The sequence below is a fragment of the Alligator sinensis genome, unplaced genomic scaffold (assembly GCF_000455745.1).
Source record: "Alligator sinensis unplaced genomic scaffold, ASM45574v1 scaffold566_1, whole genome shotgun sequence".
Lineage (NCBI taxonomy): Eukaryota > Metazoa > Chordata > Crocodylia > Alligatoridae > Alligator > Alligator sinensis.
In genome coordinates this window covers 2,072,606-2,093,054 of record NW_005842017.1, presented here as the reverse complement: position 1 = coordinate 2,093,054, position 20,449 = coordinate 2,072,606, and the positions used below count along the sequence as shown (strand labels likewise).

At 47.1% G+C, this 20,449-nt stretch overlaps 1 protein-coding gene across 4 annotated transcripts in view; it reads left to right on the top strand.

Moving 5' to 3' along the window:
* Positions 1 to 20,449, top strand: part of COL18A1 (collagen type XVIII alpha 1 chain) — a 176,443-nt gene that overhangs the window by 115,643 nt on the left and 40,351 nt on the right. For all 4 annotated transcript variants that reach the window (XM_025202232.1, XM_006022079.3, XM_025202230.1 and 1 more), the window contains exons 3-11: positions 9,382 to 9,465; positions 10,668 to 10,727; positions 13,937 to 14,084; positions 14,800 to 14,906; positions 16,756 to 16,782; positions 18,164 to 18,379; positions 18,730 to 18,756; positions 19,290 to 19,352; positions 19,524 to 19,619. In XM_025202232.1, coding sequence (XP_025058017.1) covers positions 9,382 to 9,465; positions 10,668 to 10,727; positions 13,937 to 14,084; positions 14,800 to 14,906; positions 16,756 to 16,782; positions 18,164 to 18,379; positions 18,730 to 18,756; positions 19,290 to 19,352; positions 19,524 to 19,619 — 828 coding nt within the window. The remainder of the gene's footprint in view (positions 1 to 9,381; positions 9,466 to 10,667; positions 10,728 to 13,936; positions 14,085 to 14,799; positions 14,907 to 16,755; positions 16,783 to 18,163; positions 18,380 to 18,729; positions 18,757 to 19,289; positions 19,353 to 19,523; positions 19,620 to 20,449) is intronic.

The following is a 20,449-nucleotide window of genomic DNA, read 5'->3' as shown; positions in this document are numbered from 1 at the left end:
TTTGTTTTCGAGATCTGGGCACATGGATAAACAAAATGCAGCAAAAGGCTAGTAGCCTGATTAAAATAACTAAGCAATGAGGCTTTATAATCAAGTCCAAAACCAAGGTTATGTATGTCGCCATGACCTTGAATGATTCCGTCATTTTAGAAGGAAGAGCTATGAGCACAGCTAATGAATTTACTTACTAAAGTGGCACTCTCCATAACTTTGATTGCATTTATGATGTACCTCAAGTGGATCAGGTGAATGCTACTTTTCAGAAGTTTTCTCCAATAGGGAAATATAACACCATCAGCATCAGCAGAAAGCTGATTTTTAGTAGCAGGTGTACTCCTCTGAGGATCCCATTTAAGGAAGAGCAGCATGTCTATCTGAAGGGAATTAAATGGCTTTTATTGTGGATGCCTGCTCCAGATAGTTACTTACATTGGGCACCCCACACAGCTCCTGGGAGCAGCAAATGACTGTACACACTGATCCCAGCAGCGATGAACTGCTTCATGCACTGCTCCTGGTCTAGGTATAGGCAGCTTAAAGTAAGGTTATGAATGTTAAGGTTTAAGTAAGGTATCCAGGTTGTAGCTGTATTGGTCTAGAGGCAAAAGTAATCAGAACTTGTGGTAGAGGTGATATCTTTTATTGGACCAACTAGATTTTTGAAAAAAAAAATTCTTAATTTTTTTGTGCCCGAAAGCTTGCAAATAAAGAATTTTTTTTGCAAAAATCTAGTTGGTCCAATAAAAGATATCACCTCTACCACAAGGTTAAAGTAAGCCACCTGCATCTAGACCAGATGGGGTGAATGAATGCTTGTTTGCACCCAAGAGGTTAGTGATGTGAGCAGGTTAAATGAAATGTCCCAGGAAAAAGCTGGCTGGTCGATGGTGTGATGAGTGAAGTGGCTAGGGTGAGTCACTAAGACCTGCTTCTGCAAGGCTGACGTGTAGCAAAATACTGAAGCTGTTGTTTAGAGCCTGCAGTTGACAATAGGGCACGCGCCTCTACAGAGGTCTTTAAATCTCATTCAGTCCTCAGCAAATGTCTGGGCTGTGGAGTTACTTGGCCTTGCCAAGATGATCACCTTGGCAGGACAGTACAATGATATTTTACCCGTCGTGTGTTTTGTTGAATGAGCTTCGTCTGAGCCAGTGTAGAGAGGGGATGTATGCTAAGCCAGACCAGCATGGGGCTGAATGAAGCAGTGCATGTACTTTGAAGTTGACTCCCAACTGCACTAGAAGGTAGTGCTGAGGTTTTTATGACTTCCTTTGGGACGTTTGGTATCAAAGCTCTGGCAGCCCATCTGAGGAAATGCCATTGTGGCAGAGAGCTTTACAGTGAGGCATCACATCCTAGTCATTCCCACAGTAGCCACGTGTGCTGACGGGATATTTGTTACTACTTGGGGTATTCACTGTAATGCCTTTGCCTGTGGTCTCAGATTTGCATAATACAGCTGGAGGCTGATCTCCTGTTGATATCTATATGTGGGCATGAGGGGAGCAGAGGATCCAAGCAGAGACTCACTCAGCAAAGGGCCAGTGGCAGAACTTTGCTATTTGCCTATAGTGCAGCTGAGCTTATACTGGAAACCACAATGGATTGACCTAGAGACTGGCTGGACCAACGCACAGAGTAGCATCTTGCAAAAAATGTATCTTTAGTGGTCTTGAAGCAGTATCCTTAGCTAGTGTGAATCAGTGAATGCAGCTATGGGAGCTATGGGGAACTGCCACAATGTTTCATAAAATGTTCCCATTTTTCTTTGGGCTCTGCTTGGCCTTATTGTTCCTCAGGGCTAGTGGGATGCTCTCTGAGCAGGTGGTCTTTATCCAGTACAGTGGCATGTATGTGACATTTTTCTTCTTTGCCTTATTCAACACTGGTGAGAAATGGTGATTAGTGGTAGAGAGAGGCTGGGGAATATTTTAATTTATGCCGTGGCCATATTGCAGCAACAGCATGCCTCAGCTAAGACATTTCTGAGTTTGCCATGTCCATCTGTTCTTACATGCATGCTCCAAATTGGGAAACATGATGCAGACGTTCTGGGTCATCCCTCCATGGCTACTCTCAAGACCTCCGTCTTTGATGTGTTTGACAGCAGCCACTATTAGTGATCCCAGGCTGGCTTCACTGCTGCACTTCTGAGTTTGGAGCGTGTGACTGGAACTGGGTGAACCAACATGCTTGGGAACATCCTAGCTGGGGCTGCGGCCACCATAGTGTAGATGTACCCTTACATTCTGACTGGTAACATTTTGAGCTGAGGTCTAAGGCCAAGGACAGCATAAATGGTCACACTCACTGTCTTGGGGAACTGAGACTTTACATGTTTTGCCTGCCTCTTCTGGGTGTGAAGTCTCAGCCACCAGAGTGGGCACAGAATATTTCTCTCGCATTTAATTTGCATTATTGTTGAGAGCATACAGGGATGGGGAGATTCTTTCTGAGGGTTCTGCATTTTCACAAAGTAGGTTCCACACACACATCTCTGAAAAGGATCAAAGACTTTTTTGTTCTCATCTTTAAAGTTAAAGTATTTTATTATTTTGCTAAATATATGCACATCAAATATGATGAGAGAAATAAAGACACAACCCATGTTCTCAGATCCTGTGAACTGAGCCCTGACTGCCAGAAGTTTTGTAAAGTCTTACAAGACTAGGGTCTAGGGTAGGCCTGGATTCTAGCTATATGACTGAAAGTTTGCTTGGATTTTTACCAGAGACTGAGAACAGACTGCAGCCTAAGGAGACAGGGCCCGGAGTCAGGAGGGGAGAAAAAAGCATTTGTGCTATGAACAAAGGTTGCTTGGTTTTTCAAGTACACATTTTAGGGTTGAAAAACGTTTGAGGCTGGTATAGGGTGCGTGGTTCACTTAGGTAAGAGTGCAGAAAGGAGGCTTGTTGCAGTAGACAGACCTCTATTGTCTTGAAGCCCCTCTGTGTCATTTCTCAACTGCTGCTGCTGAGTTGCTTTGTTCTACTGGCGCATGAATTTCAGCTGATTCCCATAGGATGAGGCCAGTGCTGTGCTGAGTTCCCACTGAAGTCACAGGTGCAGTGTTGTCCCACAGGGTTAGGTTGCACAGGGGGCAGCCTAATTCACGCTTTTGCAGCAAATGGGCAATTTTTACAGTTTTCCATTCCTCCTTTTAAATATCTGTTTCTTGCAATGTTAGGGTTTGTTTCTTCTATATCTGCCGTAGGCCTGGTGGAATTCTGTCAATGGCTTCCCTGTGTCAGGCCCTCACACAGCATGATTCAAGTAGCTGTTATAAGCCTGCACATGCAGATACATGCATTACACACAAAGAGGCACTACATCAGGGGTTGTCGACCAGGGGTACACCGCATCCGGCCACATGTCGCCCTCCTCTCCCTCCCACCCCCCCGCTCGGCGTCCGGCTGTGCACCGCTCCCCCTGCCCTGCTCTGCAGCCGGGGGTGCACTGCCCCGTGTCCAGCTGCTGGGGTGTACAATGATCCAAAAAGGTTGAAAACCCCTGGACTACATCATGGGAGAAATCTCTGCGTGGATCTTACAGCTGTATCATTGGCATTGCTCAGAAGTTAATAGTCCCTTCAGTTCATGACAGCCTGAGTGCTTCTTCTTCATCTTCCAGTTCCAGTAGGTTTTACCTTGAAGACTTGTGAGGCAAAACTATACATGCTGTCCTGGGGCAGGATGGCAGAGCTGTTATTGGGTCTCGTTATGGATCTGGAGGCATCAACTCAAGTCCTGCTCTAAACTTGTACAAAAGGTAGCCCCAGTTGAGTCACCTGTCAGTGGGTACCTGGTGATTCAGGCTGGGGAGTTAAAGTCACTTTGACAGGAAGTTGATTACATCCCTCCCATGTTTGCCATTGGCTACAGAAGCTGCTGTGTCTAAAACATAGTAGGTTGATGGGCAGCTATGCTCAGATGGATCTTTTGCCTTTCACTTGACTGGGTCTATAAGGCTAACTAGAGCACTCCAGAGAGTCAGTCATTTTATAAGTTACTTGGCAATATTCTACCCTCCATTCACTCCTGAAGTTACATTTCATAATGGAGATCAGCTGTCAGTCACTTTGACATCTTAAGCCAGTCAGATACAGTAGGTATTCAGCTATGGAGAGCTTGTAGATCAGTGTCATTTTAAGGTGGAGGGGGTGGAATTTTGAGGTATCGGTGTTTCCCCGTCCTCTGGCCAAGACAGAGATGATGTTCCTGTTCTCTAGCTAGTTTACACTTAAGATCAGGTACCATGGGATTTTCCGGAAGTGGTTTTTTAAGAAAGAATTTGTTGTACTTAGTTGTATAAATATGTCCTTTGATTGTATACAGTACTTGTTAAAACTAAATAAATGTTAGGGAAGCATGGATTATTTCTTAAAAAATATAAACAAAAGCCGCTATCAAACCATGACTAGCCTATGGCTGTTTGTTTAGAGAGACAATACTGAGAGATCATCTGTAAATGTAAAACAACTTTTTTTCAGTTCTTGAGAGAGGAAAAAAATAAGTTAAAGATTTACTGCTCCATTTCTACTTCTTGAGAGCAGGCACTTGGCATAAAAGAGGTTTGAAACTCTGGGCCAGAACTCCATGTTTAAAGTTAGGTCCCATGGTCTCTAATCAGGCATGTAAGGATTTATAGCCTTAACTGGCCCTTTACAATAACCTTGGCTATTGTGCTCAAAGAAACTGTCTGCCATGGCCTTCTCAGGGCTCCATGCTGCATTGGCCTGTTGCATACAGATGCAGGTGCTACAGCAGTCTCAGATCAGGATCAGAAACCTAGTAAGTGCCTCCCTGTCTGTGTCCAGAAAGGTGAAGGCCTGGGATTTTTCCCCCTATTATCCAGCTTTTAGACATAAAAACAGCTCATTATACAGGCTGCCATACTGAGGAGCCTGCACCCTGCCTGGTTTTATAATATGCATTTTCTCCATCCTCTTCATGCTCTGCATCCCATTTTTGCTCTATTCTCTTTACCTTGGTGCCCTCTGGCTTTTTCCCCCTCAAAGGTCTTGGTTTGTCTCTACCCCTATGCAAGTTCTGAAATATAACCCTTGTTTCTGCAGGCTTGGCTTCCCCTCAACCACTTCCTCTCCTGCTCCTTCTCTGCTCTCAGGCTCTTCTTGAGTACCTATCTCCACACCCATTTTCTCCCTGCCCTGTGGCACTGCTTCAGTATATGGAGTCTGGCTGGGCTGACAAAGTTACTATCTTCTGGCCCCTGTTTCAGGGCATAGTTTTATAGTTGGTAGGGTCGGAAGGGACCTGAGCAGATCATCAAGTCCGACCCCCTGCCGTGGCAGGAAAGAATGCTGGGGTCAAACGACCCCGGCAAGGTGTCTATCTAGCCTCCTTTTAGGGCACTTGCTGCCTCCTGACCTTCATCCCAAGCAGATCGGTCCTCAAGCACATGGGCACAGAGCTGTCTGCTGCCAGCCACCTTCTCCTTCTGGGTAGTGATGGGTCTTCTGCACAACCATATTCTTTCTCTCATTTAGTATAGCCTGAGAGACGCATGGAGCCATCCCATCAACAGTGCCTGTGACATCTTCCTTAGCTTCAGTGGATCTCCCACAGGCTTCCTCCTACTGGAGCTGGTGACATGTCTTCAGACCTCTGCTGCCATGCTGAAAAGGGTTGGCTTCCCAGGCTCACAAGGAAAAGGTTTCTCTAGCCCTGAGTGGGGTCCACACTTTGCTCTCTGGGGTACTGGATGGTGGGCTAGAGATGGCTGGCCATGAGGTGTGGCTTGCTCATTGCTTCCAGCCACCATACTGCATTAGAGCACTTCTCCAGGGAGTCTGTTCCATACCAGTAACTATTGTAACTGTCCCAGGGCCATGAGGTGACTGAAAACTGGATGGGAAGTGGTGTGTGTGTGTGTGTGTGTGTACGTGTGCACACATCCACAAGGACTGGAGGATTCTTGTGAGTGGGTACAGAGATGCTATCTTTTTCAATACTAACCATACTGCAATAAGGTTTGAGAGTACCTCCTGTGACCATTTTTAAAGACCAGGCACATCCAGAAAACATGCTGTAAAAATGGCATCAATTGGCTCTATATTAATTCCGTCAGCGACATCCATTAAATCCAATTTGACAGAGGAATTTTCTCATCACAGCACTCCAAATGCAGCCTGCTGTCTGAAAGTCAAGCTCTGTTCCTTTCTCTGCTCCCTGTGGTATAGGAATTCAGCTAGCAGGGTGGTAGAGCAGGGCCAGGCCAGAACATTTTCTCCCTGCCTTTACTGGCCTTGTCCTGTTGATGTGATTACCATGGCAGTGTAACCCAGACAAACATGCTCTGACAGAATGGCACGCACCCAACGTGACTATTTACGTTCTGGCCATGCTCTGATTTTGCCATTGAGACAGAAAGTATAAAATAGGCTTATCCAACATACGGCCCACGGGCTGCCATGTGGCCCTCCAAGCCATTTTATCTGGCCCGTGGGGCGTGGAGCCACGGCAGCAATGGTGCAGAGCCACAGCGGCAGTGCGGAGCCACGGTGGCGGCGGTGGAGCGGAGCGCGGAGCCGTGGCAGTGGCGGGCAGGGCCGGCCCATGGGCCCCAGCTGGCAGCAAGGGGAGGGGAGCTGCTTACCCCCGTGGGGTCCGGGGGAGCAGCTCCGCGCGGGGGGCCAAGCAATGGCCGCTGACACTGCCAGCCTGCACCTACCTCTTTGCCAGCCCGCACCTACCTCCTCACCCGCCCGCTTCAAGCCAGCCCCACTGCCCTGCCCTGCCCTGCCCTCCCCTGCCCTGCCCCACAGCAAGGTGGCGCCTGCTCCCCCAGCCAGTCTCCCCCCGGGCGCTGTGGCTCTCTGGGCCGGGCTGCCCATGCGCGAGGCCCCGAGGGGGCTGCTTCTCGTGTGCTGTTGGGGACGGGAGGAGCCCAGCCGGGGCTGCACCAGCCGGCAGAAGCGGTGGTGGAGCTGTGTGCTGTTTGGGACCCGACAAGCCTGCACTGGTCAGTCCCGAGCAGCACACGGCTCCGCCGCCGCGTCTGCTGGCCGGTGCAGACCTGGCGGGCCTCCTCCCGTCCCCCGCAGCACATGGGAAGCCGGCTTCAGCTGCATGCTGCTTTTCCTGGCTGGTGCCAACCCAGTTCTGCCCAGGTGGGTCCTGCAGCACCATGTCAACCTGGGCATGTAGGCCATGTCAACCAGCACCATGTCAACCCCTGCAACTTCATTGGTTTCAAAGGTCACGTGACATCACTTCCTGATATGATACCACTTCCTGTGACATCTTTGAATATGGCTTGCTGGCCCACTGGGTGATAAAGTTTGTGATCCGGCCCCACATTCAAAAAGGTTGGACATCCCTGGTGTAGAACTTGTCTTTAGAGTTAGGGCTGTGAGTCCCTCAGGTACAGAGACCCGGTACCGTGGCATACTGTGACTGGGAGCCCCCATCAGGTTTGATGGAGCCCATGCCATACTCCATGGTTGTATGCAGACACCAGAGTCAGGTGTTAAATTTGTATGAGCAAATTCAAATGCACAAATTAGTCATTTTGTGTTCAGCTGTCCAGATCTTTCTCTGGAGCACTGAAGAAGCAACTCCACTTGCAGCCAGCCAGGAGCTGAATGGGTGCACACACAAACAGGTCTGATGTCCGAAGTGTATCTGTCCGAGAGTGACTTACACACGTGTTATATGCTAACCTGCATAATGCATGTGTATATGTGGAGTCTTCGGAACCCAATAGGCAAATCTCAGCAAGGGTTATATTCACTGAGAATTAAATCCATCGCTGTGCTAGCCTAAAGCCCACAGGTCATTTTAGCCCTCCAAATGGAGCTTGAGGAGCATGGGCTTAGGGTAGACCTACACCCAGAGAAAGCTTTGACATTAGCAGAGCAGAATCAAGACCGTTTCTCTGCACCACCGCTTAGTCAATGATCATTCTAAGGAAACAACTCAATTCATGGGGGGTTTTTTTCTTGTAGTTTTGCTATCTGAGGTGATGAACTCCAGAAACACCTGCCAAGCAATTGGGGCAAGGTTATTAGTAGGGTAGCTATTAATTATACAGTGGAGTTCAGAATATAGAGAAAGGATAAAAAATTACTAGCACTTTTTGTCAGAATACTTCTGTTGGATAGATAGATTCTGACAATTGACAGCACAGGGTTTGTGTGTACAATATGATTACCCGGTCCTATTCCACAGAACAGTTAAGTCCCATCAAAACCCTTTTTTCTTTATTTCTTTTTTATAATTGGTTCACTTATTTTCAATTGTAACTGAAGAAAAAAAAACTTTGCTCAAGGAACAGTTATTCACTATATGGACAATACCACTTCACAGCAAACTTTTTACTGTAAAGAAACAGGAGGAAGAAAAGTTTGTTTCTACATGAATGGATTCTTTTCTTTTCTTGTGTTAAGTAATGACCTGCAGCCGGTATGTAACTTCTCCAGTCTCCCTTACATGACCTATCATTTGAGAGATCTCTCAGGGGTTCATCTAAAGTTTGAAAGCAGAGAAAGCCTTGGCCCTGAAGCCTGCTTGAACCATGTGTCTTGTTTTTGTGGATGTGTGACAGGTTTGTAAAGCTGCATTTGACCAGAACTAAAACTTTGGGGGAAAAAAAGAAGGAATCTGCATTTTCTTTTAGGCAGTTAATGTGGGCTGCGCTGTTCCAAAATCTGGTGCGTTACAATGGGTCACAGCTTGAAGGAAAAATTATTTCAAGCCAGGTGAATAAATTCTTGATCCGCTAACTGGTTATACAACAAAAGTCTTTGTGGCAAATTGGATTCATGCACAAGAGGACTTAACGTATTCCCTGGTAATTGAATCAACGGCTGTGCTCAATCACAGGGTTTTGCTGACTTCCTAAATTAGGGAAAATACAGGTTAAGAGCCAGCCATCTAATCACATCCTTTTTATTGCCCTTGCATATTTAGTTAGAGTAGCATGAAGTTTCCAGGAAAAGTGAGAATTTACAGCACTGTCAATTCTGACACATGCGTTGCAAGGGGAAAACAAGTGCATGTTGACCCCTCTCCTCCTTTAATGTGAAATGTCAGAGAGAAGTGCTTGATATGGAGCTACTGAATTCACAGCACAGAACAGCTGAGCAATGGCTTCGCATAAAACAAAAGTCCTTTGTGGGTGTCTTAGCTGTGTGGCTCTCACTGTCCTGAAAGAAATTTCACTTCAGCTGTCCTGGATTTGAGCACTGTGGCCAGTCAGAACATGGCCTGAGTTTGGTTGATTCCGCAAATGATTCTCACCATTTCCCAGTTGTTTAGTGAGCCCAATGACTGCTGTCATACTGCAACACACTGTAGTAACAAATGACTGCGCAACCCACGGGTCACATGGCACTATTATTTGCTAATGTGTGTTTTACAGGGCGTGATAGCAGATTTGAAGATAAAAAATGATCCCCATGCTGCTGTACTCCAGTGTGAGGAGGATGAGGATGATACTGAGGAGGTGAGTGCTTTGCCTTGGGAGATTATGTTAGTTGTGGTTTGCTTACACCAGTGGTGCTCAAGCCCTGGCTCATGGGTTACATCCAGCCTGTAAAACCATATCATCTAGCACACAGGGCTCCCCCAGTGTCCAGAAAGTTGGCGGCAAGGGAGCGGTGGCAGTGTTAATGGCTGCTCCCCTGTTGCCAAATTTCTGGACTTGTGGGCAGCACTGTAGGCCAGATGATGTAGTTCTGAGTGCCAGATTGCACCAGCAGGTGGCCAGATCTGGGAACACAGGATCAGGCCAGCGTAGGCCTGGATTTGGACATGCAGGGTTGGGCCCCGTGCAGGGCTGCATCCGGGTGCGTGAGGTCAGGCTGGCGCAGAACCAGACCCCACATGCTGACTCCACACAGGATCTGGCCTGTGGACTGATTCTGCACCACTCACCCAGCCCATGGACTCGGAAGGTTGGGCACCACCGGCTTACATCGATCAGCGTAGCCCTCTTCCTAAAATAATCTCTTAAAAGGCTGCTTTGGAATCAGTGCAAAATTTAACCCACAGTTTAGGGCCATGATCTGGTGCCCACGTGCCCCTTTGATGAGCATGGGTTCTGTGGGCAGGGATGTACAATGAGCAGATCATGGCTGTGCCCTGCCCCTGCCCCGTGCTGTCACTGCTGCCAACTCCTGGCCCTGGATGCAGCTCCCCACCCAGCCGTGCACCCTGCCCGCACAGCTCCTGGCTGATCTCCATGGGGGCCCCGGTAGCGTGGGGCCACGACAGCATGGGGCATGGCTAGGGCCAAGCCCTGGTTCTGTGGCCCCACACTGTCATGCCCCTGCGCTCCTAGGGTCTCCATGAAGACTGCCCAGAAACTGCACGGACAGAAGCTGCTGGAAAATAGAGTCCAGCCAGGGGCTGGATCTGCCATTTTGCCCACTCCTGGGCTAGGATGTTTTGTTTTTGTTAGACCCCAGTTTCTCCATGGTAGGAAGAAATAACAACAGCCTTATCAGCAAGGAGAGGAATCTTTTGGGGCTGCAAGGATGCTTCAAGATACACGTGTCCTACAGTGAAGCATAGGTTTATTTTTCTTTGTGAAGGGAATGTAGATTCCAGTGAAGTAAATTTGTCTTAATTTGAGACCTCAGTCATTTGTGGCTGTATTGTCTGACTTTGTGTGCTTCTTTTTTTTCCTCCTCCTGAATGATACAGATGTCTGGAGATTTTGGAAGTGGAGTTGAGGAAAAACTCCACTCATCAGGAAAGGAGAGGGTGAGTTTGTGGCTGTGGGGTGAATGACATTCCTTCATTGCTTTGGTTTTCAGTTCCCTTCTGGATACACCTCATAAAACTATATTGCTGTGACTCCTTCCACTCTCTGTCACCTGTGGGATGGTAGGAAATCCCCTGACCTCGCTAAAACCTGGAACACTGAGGAACCCTGGGGGTGGTTTCCTTGTTTGTTACCACCTCCACTTCAGCTGTTTTCATTGCCACAGTGGCTTGCACAAAGCAACAAACTGCAGGTGGGAGTTTGCCAGCGTGCTGCCAGTGGCTCTTCGGCCCTTTAAGTCTGTTGCTTGTTTGTGGACCTGATTTCTCTCTCTCTCCCCAGTAAGGCTGGAGGGGAAGGAAGAGGGACTCCTTATTGATTTGAACAATTGTTCTCTGTAGCATGCTGTCTAATCATGATCTTGATTCTCTGGCTAGTCCCCCCATGCCATCAAAACACAGTGACGTAGCCTGGATTTGTGCCAGGTGTCCTGACCCTTTCTCCTGCCACACTGAGCCAGCTAGTGGTTCCATGCACAACTGACTTTACTCGTCAACCTAGCTATACCATTAAAGCACGTGCAACAAATAATTACCTTCCCTTGCTGCCCTAAAGAAGTACATTGGTTTCACAGTTCCACATAGCAGTATCTTAGAGCCAATGATATGTTTAAATTCCAGTTGTCACAACCAGATTTCATCCAGTTCCCAAGAGTCCAAAGACAGTTGCTAAACCTCTTTCCACCACGTGTGCATTAGGGCCTGGAAACAAGCCGTTTAACCATAATGCGTTTGGATTTCAGTCCAAACAGTGTCTGGACTCTGGATTGATGCCCGTTAAGGACAGGATAATGATTCAGGTCCCTAAAGCTTTGGAGCCACTGATCTGGGTGGATTTGTTTAAGGACTCACTGTTTCCCACTTATGGTGCATTCTGCTGCTTTGCGTTTGGTAGTGCTCATGCTGTGTTAGTCATACCTGACAAGACGCATGTTTTCAATAGCACATCCCTAACTCTGGCCCTGTGATAACTTTCTAAGTGCAGCTTTGTTCAGGAAGTGACAGTAGAAATGGTACCACCTTATTCAGCAAACTTGCTCTGCTGAATGTGTTCAGAGTCTGATGGACTGGCCTCTACTGACAAAAATACCCTTTCTGCTTCTACTGTTGTTAGCTTTGCAAAGACAGTGCCATTGTGGGAGAATGAACAGAATGTCATTAGAATTGTTCAAATTCCAATATGAACTTGGCAGGATCCTGTGGCTTTCACTAAAGGCCTAAGCTAGCCTGCAGCTGTTTTTCTGCTGGTGATGTGCCGGAAGGAAGACACCAGGCTTTCCTGTCAGTCAGGGTGGGCTTGCAGGGCTTCACTTAAGAAAATATCAGTGCTCTTTTGCCATGCAGGCTGACCTTGCCTGAGCTAAGAACCCCTGAGAGACGCTGACCTTGCAGCCCCACAGTGTCATTTATACAGGCTGACTTTGCATTGTAGGACCATGCTTTCTTGGGGCCTTTCCTGCAGAATGAAAATTTGTTGAATGGAATGAATTAAATAATACTTTGGTGTGGCTTCTTGACTTGGTGACCACAAGTCATGGATTTTGCTGAATAGGGCCACAAGTGCATGGCTTAATGTCTGGAGCAGGGCTGTTTTATGCATTGTGAGGCTTACTTGTTTACCAGCTCTCTGTCTCTGTTGTCTGACCTGACAGTGTAAGTTGCAGATGATTGGACCACATGGCGAAAGAAAAACGCTTGCATTTTTATTGATTTATTGAATTATTTCTTTGAATTTTTATGCTGCCCCCCCAACGCTTGTGGCAACTTACAATAAAGAGTCGTAAAAACTCATGCTTGACCGATTTTAATGGTCAGACGGTAACAAAGTTTGTTTTACAGATACTTTCTCACTGTGCAGATTCTGTAGACGTTTTTTAAAAAGAGAACTAGAAAAGATAAGTTAGTATGTGCGCCTCAACCACTCCAGCAGGAGCTGAACTTGGGACCTTCAAATCCATAGCCCATCCACCCCGAGTTCAAAGAGCCACTGCTGTCTTCTGGGTAGATCAGCTGCTGGAGAAGGCTGCACCTTTGCCAGTGATCTAGACATGTTGAGACCAGAATTCTTGTTTTCTGGGATACATTGGCTCATGCTCATAGGGAAAAACCAAACCTGTGGGTTTGGCACTTTTATTCTGAATTGCTGTGTAGTTGAATGAATAAAACCAAGGGCTGCCAGTGTAAAAAATGTGGTTTCTATTCCAGTCTTTACCTCAAGTAAGCTTGCACAATGTCTCCATTAATTTATTTGTAAAATGGGGAAATAATTATACTTGACTGCCTTCTAAGGTTAAATGTGAGGCTTTGCTAAGTAATCAGTGCTGTCAAGTGCACAGAGAAACAAACATCAGTTAATGGATGTAGGACCAAAATGTATAAATTGGACTGAATAAATAAGAAAGCCTTGATGAGGAACAGGAAGATTATACTACTCCTGTCTTTGACACTGGTACAAGAACTCCTTAAAGTACCATGTCTGGTTCTGATGTTCCCAATTCAGGAAGGATGTTGGTAAGTTGGAGAGGGTCCAGAGAACAGCGTGAGAACAATGAACATTTTGGAAAGCATGCCTTTTAGGGACAGGTTTGAGAAACTCGATCTGTTTAGTTTACCACACAAAAGGTCAGGGGGCGATTTGATCACAGCACCTACATGGGGAATAAAATTTTGATGAAGCCCCTCTGCCCAGCAGACAAAAGCATTCTCAAATCAGAAGCTGAAGCTAGGCAAATTCAGAATATCAGCAAAGGACACATTTTAATGGCAAGGCTGCTTGATCACGGGGACAGTTTACTGAGGGCTCTGATGGAATCATCACTGACTTTTTTCAAGTCAAAACTGGATGTTTTTCTAAGGGATCTCCTTTAGGTTAAAGTGGGATTAACTGAAGGAAGTCCTACAGCCCAGGTTCTACAGGAGGTCAGGTCAGAGAAGCACAATTATCCTTTCTGGCTTTAGACTCTATGGGTGTGTAACTCATTGCTCTTCATACTTGGAACAGCTTCCAGTAAGCAATGAGCCAGATGGCTGTTAATCCCCTGCATTGCTTGGCATTAGGGAGGACTGTGCTAAGAGCTGAACCATATCAGCAGAGTAGATAATTTTGTTTTCCCACACTCACTTAACTTCCACTCTTTTGTCTTGTTCAGGGGATCCCAACTGTCTCAGGACTCCCCAAACCTCCCCCTGTCACTTCTCCCCCCATTGCTGGCAGGCCGGTGGAGAAAGTCAGTGGGAGCTCTCAGCTGCAGACAGAGCACATCAAAGCAGAAGAAACACCGCCAGTATCTACAGGAGGTAAAACTAGACTCTGTCCATTTGATCCCCTAGCCAGCAAAGAGGTGAAGCAGGGGTGGCATCTGCAAACTTCCTGCGGTGTAGAGAAATTAGAAATGTCACAAACTTGATCAGCTGCTTTGAGACAAAAGAGTAAGACTGTTTCTTCCTAGATAGGAGTTCTCCCCAAGTATTGTCACGAGGGCTGCACAGCCTTTCATACAGACTCCTGGCTATTGCCTGAGAGAACCTGATTAGTTCATGTATCGTTGGCAAGTTTGTTAAATAGGGCAGTAGCTAGAGTTGCTAAAGTAGCTAACAGTCAAACACTATTGTTTGAAGCAGTGAGCTACAACAGTTGCCGCACTGAGTTTGCTAGTGGTGGGAGTAAAGGAACTTACAAGTCGCATGGAATTTCTTCAGCTTGAGATTTTTTTAAAGCAGTTCTTCAGCTAACAAAGATAGGAAAATGAGCAGATCCATGAAGGAGCTTCATGCTTCACATGTCCAGTGTTGTTCTGTTTTCCCATGCTTGATGGTAGCAGCTAGTGTCTGCTTTGTAAATGGGGATCTTGGCTATGATGGTACTAGAGTAGCCAGCGTTTGTCCTTGTTGTATCTTGTGTAGGGCAGAGCACATTGCTGTATGACTGCCCTGCATCCCCAGAGGCAGTGTCATTCCATTTAGCGCTCACCTGTCTCCCCAAGTATAATTATACCCACCTTTTGCTTTCCAGCCAGGGTTGGTCAAAAAGGTGAAAAGGGGGAGAAAGGAGAACGTGGTCCAAAAGGAGACTCCAGAACTGGTGGGGTTCCATCCACAGGTGGTGTCAAAGGAGAAAAGGTCAGTGCAGCTGCATGGAACTTTTCTAGCAACTTCATCCAAGGGGATGTAGTTATAATGCAAACTGTAGTGAACTAACCCTCATCCAACCCCAGCTTATGAATGCAGGCAGCAGTTCTGCTTCACTGCAAGAGGCTCAGTAGCTCCATCTCCCTCAGTACCTTGTCTAGTCTTGCCATCTGGGCACCACCCTCACAGCCTCCTCACTGTGATTAGTGACAACCACAGCAGTGCAACTGGCTTTGTAGGCTTGGTTTTGTGCAGTGCATGAGACCAGTATGGATAGCAAAGTGGAATCTGCCAAGCCTGAATGGCTTCAGGATCCAGTCTTTGGTTGTGTAGCATGCACTAGGAGGGAGGGAGAGAGGGATGAATGGCATTTAATTTTACTGTACACTGCTTCTTCCTAGAGCCACATTAGGGAACCCCTGACATAGTTCTACCAATGTTCATGTAGGGCGCATGTCACAGGCTAGCTGGGCATTGTGAGTGTATTAATTTAGTTGCAGACTGACTGAGCACTGCAACTTTATTAGCCACTGGGCTTTTTGGTTCAGAATCGAGGAGATGTTGGGAAGGAAAGCAACGACAAGTTTTATTTATAAAAAAGAATAAATTTTATTGATAACAACAAAAGATATAGTTTATACATATAACAGTTAGTAAAAAGGTTAAGCTAATAAACAGACACCATAACAATACAAATTCAAATTGGCAGTAGTAATAAAACAGAGAAATTAACCAAGAGTTCTCACTTGGTTAGTAACTTATCGATAGTCTTTCAGTTAGAAACACGTCAAGTTGATTCAGCGAAGTCAGGCATCCCCGATTTACGCTGTCAGAAGGAGAACTGGAGGAGGATCCTCAGTCAGGATCTGGTCTTCGTTCACAACTGTTTTATAAGTTCTATTCCAAATATCTTCAAAAAGCAGATTTCTCTGTTATAACCTGCTCATTAACCCTTCTAGTTCTAGCTATCACAGGCGCATCCAGACAAGTGTTGAAGTTTGGTTGCCTGGGAACAAGTAACAGCAGTGCGCTTTGTGCCGCAGCTACCTGTCTCTGGGGAATGCCCATGCCACATGTGCTTTGGCATGCAGCAAGTTACCCTAGGGTGTGGTAGGGGAGGCTGGAGTCAGCACTGGGCTGGCCCCAGCAGCCTTACCTGGGGTCCTGGGGGCCTCCCAGAGCTGCAGCCATGGTGATCCTGCTGGGCAGAGCCTGACATCTGAAAAAACTACTTCACAGTTAGGGCGGCTAGGAGCTGGAACCAACTTCCAAGGGAGGTGGTGCTGGCCCCTACCCTGGGGATCTTTAAGAAGAGGCTGGATACCTACCTGGCTGGACTCATTTGAGTCCCGTTTTTTGTTTAGGGTTCTTTTGTTGTTCTCCCGCCCTGGCGGGGGGTCGGGCTAGAAGATCTATTAGGTCCCTTCCGACCCTAAAACTATGAAACTATGAAACTATGACTGACAGCCACAGCGTGGCTCCGAGTGGCTCAGCTCCACTTTTCAGCAGCATGTGCTGCCTGAGTGGGCTCTGCTCTGTTTTTGTTTTTTTTTTCCTGTGGGTGTTTTTTGGACACCTGGATATCCAGCAGTGCACGCATGGGCAGTGCGCCCCTGCAGCATGGAGAACACCAGACTGTGTGGTATCTGCATTGCAGATGTATTTGTAACACCACATACCACACGGATGGACTCATCTGGATGCGCCTGTAGAGTGGCTGCCACCCATATCTGGTATCATGGAAAACACATCTGCACCTGCCTCACGGGTAGGTATCTGTTGGATTGTAAAACAGATAGTCCAGTCAGGTACCATAATCTTGTGCTTCTTGATTCTACAGGGAGAAAAAGGCGAACTTGGTGTTAAGGTGAGCACTGACTGTGGGGGGACGGGGGACGATGGTGGGCCAGGCATTGAGGTGGACACGATGTGGGTAGTGCCAGGATTGAGGTGGATGTTCTGGAGATATGGGCCCAGGTTGGGACTTGGCACTGAGGGAGGCTACAAATTATTTTGATATGGGGACTGTGGTAATGGAGTTGGGTGTTAAGATGGGCCAAGTGGGCTTGGGGTCAGTGTTTAATAGGTGTTTTCAGGGAAAATGCTGTTGAGTTGTGCGGGCAGGTTCACACGTGACTGCTGATAATAGTCTCTTTGAGTGTGTGCCCAAGCCATTGGCAAGGCCTGGGAATTGTGCTTTTCATGTGCCAACAAGAAGTGTTCCCTGGGATCATTATTATCTGAAGTGCAGTGACTGACAACCAGAGAGACTATTCTTTTTAAGAATACAAGAATAGGTCCCTGAGACATGTAGAAGGCTTAAAAGCCAGATCCATGCTGTCTAAAGAGGGGTGCACAGGGACCCACTATCCTGCAGCTGAGTTGTACTCCTGGGAATCTGGATGGCAGTCACACAACCACCTGGTCTTTGCTCAGTTCTCAGCCCTCCTTTATTCCAGTGAGCTGCTGTGCTTAGCACAACTGCTTCCCAGAAACATGCCTCTTGAACAGGTTAGCTCAGTGTGAAAGTGTGATGTTGATATGAGCCAGGCTGGTAGGTAATCAAGCATGAGTGATAGCTTCTAGCAGAGGACTGTCACTAGTACAGCATCACAAATGCAGCTGTCCAGATAAAGAGCCTTGAAATAGCCTGTGTTTACCAGGCTTGTCAGTAAGGCACTTTACTCAGTGTGGCTGTCTCCTGGTCACACTTCCCCAGCAGCCAGAGGCATGTCACCTTAGATATTGAGGTGGTAGTGGTTGTTGCTGGTAGTGGTGCCCACTGTATGCCAGGCCCTTCCCAGGCTCACAAGAAGGATGGCTACTGCTTGGGACTCTCCAAGGATACGGAGACAAGTAGACAGGAGTTAGGGAAGGGAAGTCTTCTACTTCAGTCTTTGCCTGGAGAAGAAGTTGGAGGGAGACATGAGGGAAGCTCGTTTATTGTCACTGAGTTTCCCCCTGGCTGAGCATGAGAAAGTGGAGGCTGCTGCTGAACTGTCCATGGCAGCGAGTGCACAAAGGGGGAGATTTCACATCTTGGCAAGCCCAGAAAACTCCCAGAAACAAGGTGTTTCTTCTCCACATGAGACCAATAGAGCAAAATAGGTGGGCACTTGCTGGCAGGACCCTGCTTCCAGTGCTTTCCAGGGCCCAATGGAGGAGTTTGGCTGGGCCCAGGCCTCTTGGACTATGTTCAGTGTCTGACCATGCTCTGGTGATTAATTGTTTCCCTCTTTTATCCCCAGGGAAGTGCAGGATTTGGGTATCCAGGTTCAAAGGGCCAGAAAGGTGAGCCGGGTGCTCCAGGGGATCCCGGTCCTCCTGGCCCCCCAGGGCCCTCTGGAACCATCTTGCAGCACCAGGATGGCTCTGTGGTAGAGCATGTCACTGGACCTCCAGGAGCCATGGGCCCCCCAGGGCTTCCCGGGAAAGATGGTTTCCCTGGCAAGGATGGAGAGCCTGTGAGTAAACCCTTCCCCCATCCAGTGAGGGGACCAGGGAGCAGCCAGGCCCTCCCCAGGGGTGTGGAGCAGCCAATACCCTCCAGCCACAGGATGCTACAGCAGGGTAGGAAGATGTCTTGGCTAGTGCTGCTGAAATCCCAACAACGTCTGCAGTGGCAGTGGGAAGGTCATTGAGGGACAGTGAATGGGGAGGCTTTGGAGGGGCCTGCTGACTGGCACAGCCTGTGGGGGATTCCCCGAGGGGGAGGGGGGCACATTTGGGCTCTGTAGAAGCAGCAATATGTCTTTATATGCAGCCTTTCCAGGCCTCTCTCTTATTTATTCTTTCCACTCTGTGTTGGCTCTAGGGGGATCCTGGTGAAGACGGCAAGCCTGTAAGTGTTACTACTTGTGTCTACCATCCAAACCCATTGCATTTGTGTTAGGGCCTTGTTACACTGTAATTTTGGGAGCTCTTAACCTCTGGCTTGTCCTCATATTAATACCTGAAACTGTTTTAAACACTCACTAGGCAGCTCAAAGTGATACCACTCCAGGGCAGGATTATCTCTGATCCATGTTGCCCAGTTCATGTTACACTAAGTGTAAGGCATAGTGTACACTATGCCTTAGTGTAAACACTCCACCCTGTATTTACCCCCCACTTACCTGGATCAAGCGCACTGCCCCCCTGCCCTCCCCAGCACCCCATTCATTCCCCCTCCCGCTTATTGCTTATTTGTGACTGCCCATGCTGTCAGGGAAGGGTTAACCTGCCTGCGCTAGGGTTGGAATTGGGCTTCCTGAGAAGGCTGTTTAGTTTGTTACTTCCAGCAATGCAAATCTTTTCCTTGCTTTATACGGTGTGTACAGTGAATTGTAGTGGGTTTTTCTTTCAGGCTCTCTTCTATCATATTTCCCTTTGCAGGGTGACACTGGGCCCCAGGGATTCCCAGGAACTCCAGGGGAGCCTGGCCTCAAGGGTGAGAAGGTGAGTGTCTGGCCTTGGGGTAAAGTGGCAGCATGGGCTGGGCTCTCTGATCTGACATGGTTCGGCCCCCAGCCGGCATGTTTCTGAAATGTCATTCTACTTTGTGGGGCTCGCATACAGTGGATAATAAATCTTCAGTTATGTGCTCTGTGATCTCTTCTCTTTGCTTAGGGTGACCCAGGGGTTAGTGTGAAAGGATCCCCTGGACCGCCTGGCCCTCCTGGCCCACCTGGGATACCAGGACTCTCATCTAAACAGGATAAGCTGGTACGTGTTGAGGGGATGGAAGAGTCAGGTGAGGGGGAGGTCTGCTCTCACTGCTGGCTGACTACTTTTGCCTGAGTGGGGTTCTGCTGTTTGACCTCAGTGCCAGGGACTCGTTTTCCTATGGTGCCACTAAAGGCACATATAGCTCAACTGTTCCCACAGCCTCCAATGTCCACATTACATGTCAGGTCCCTAAGAGTTAGCATGAGATCGCTAATAGCATGGTTCCACTTTTGTAGTTCCAAACGTGCTCAATTGCAGATAAACTTTTGAGGAAAAAAAAAAATCAAAACTATTCATTTTGCTTAAGTTAAGCTAAATTTCATCCCTTTTGATAATGTTATATGCCCTGTCATTTTAGATTGACATGTCATATGATATATATAACATAACATTCATGATATGGCATACAAATAAGGTAATGTCATTTGTTATTTTTTTCTATTTGTATTTTTATAATATCAGTTATGGTAGGAGATTACCGAATTTCTAATTAGAAAAATTACAAATGTCCTGTTAGACTATCAGTTGGGTAAACCAAGTAGCAATTAACAGAATGTTAATTAGTAAACTAAATTGCCAATTAGAATACCAATTTCAAAATCAGTTTATAAAATAAAATTTGAAATGCAAAAATAAAATATAAAATATCATATGTTGAAATATACTATAAAAGCTGAAACATTTTGACTGTTATGTCATGTCACAGCATATTATACATCATTCCACATGTTTTATGTCATATAACAGTTGAATTGATTTTCATAGATTCATAGATGTTAGGGTCGGAAGGGACCTCAATAGATCATCAAGTCTGACCCCCTGCATAG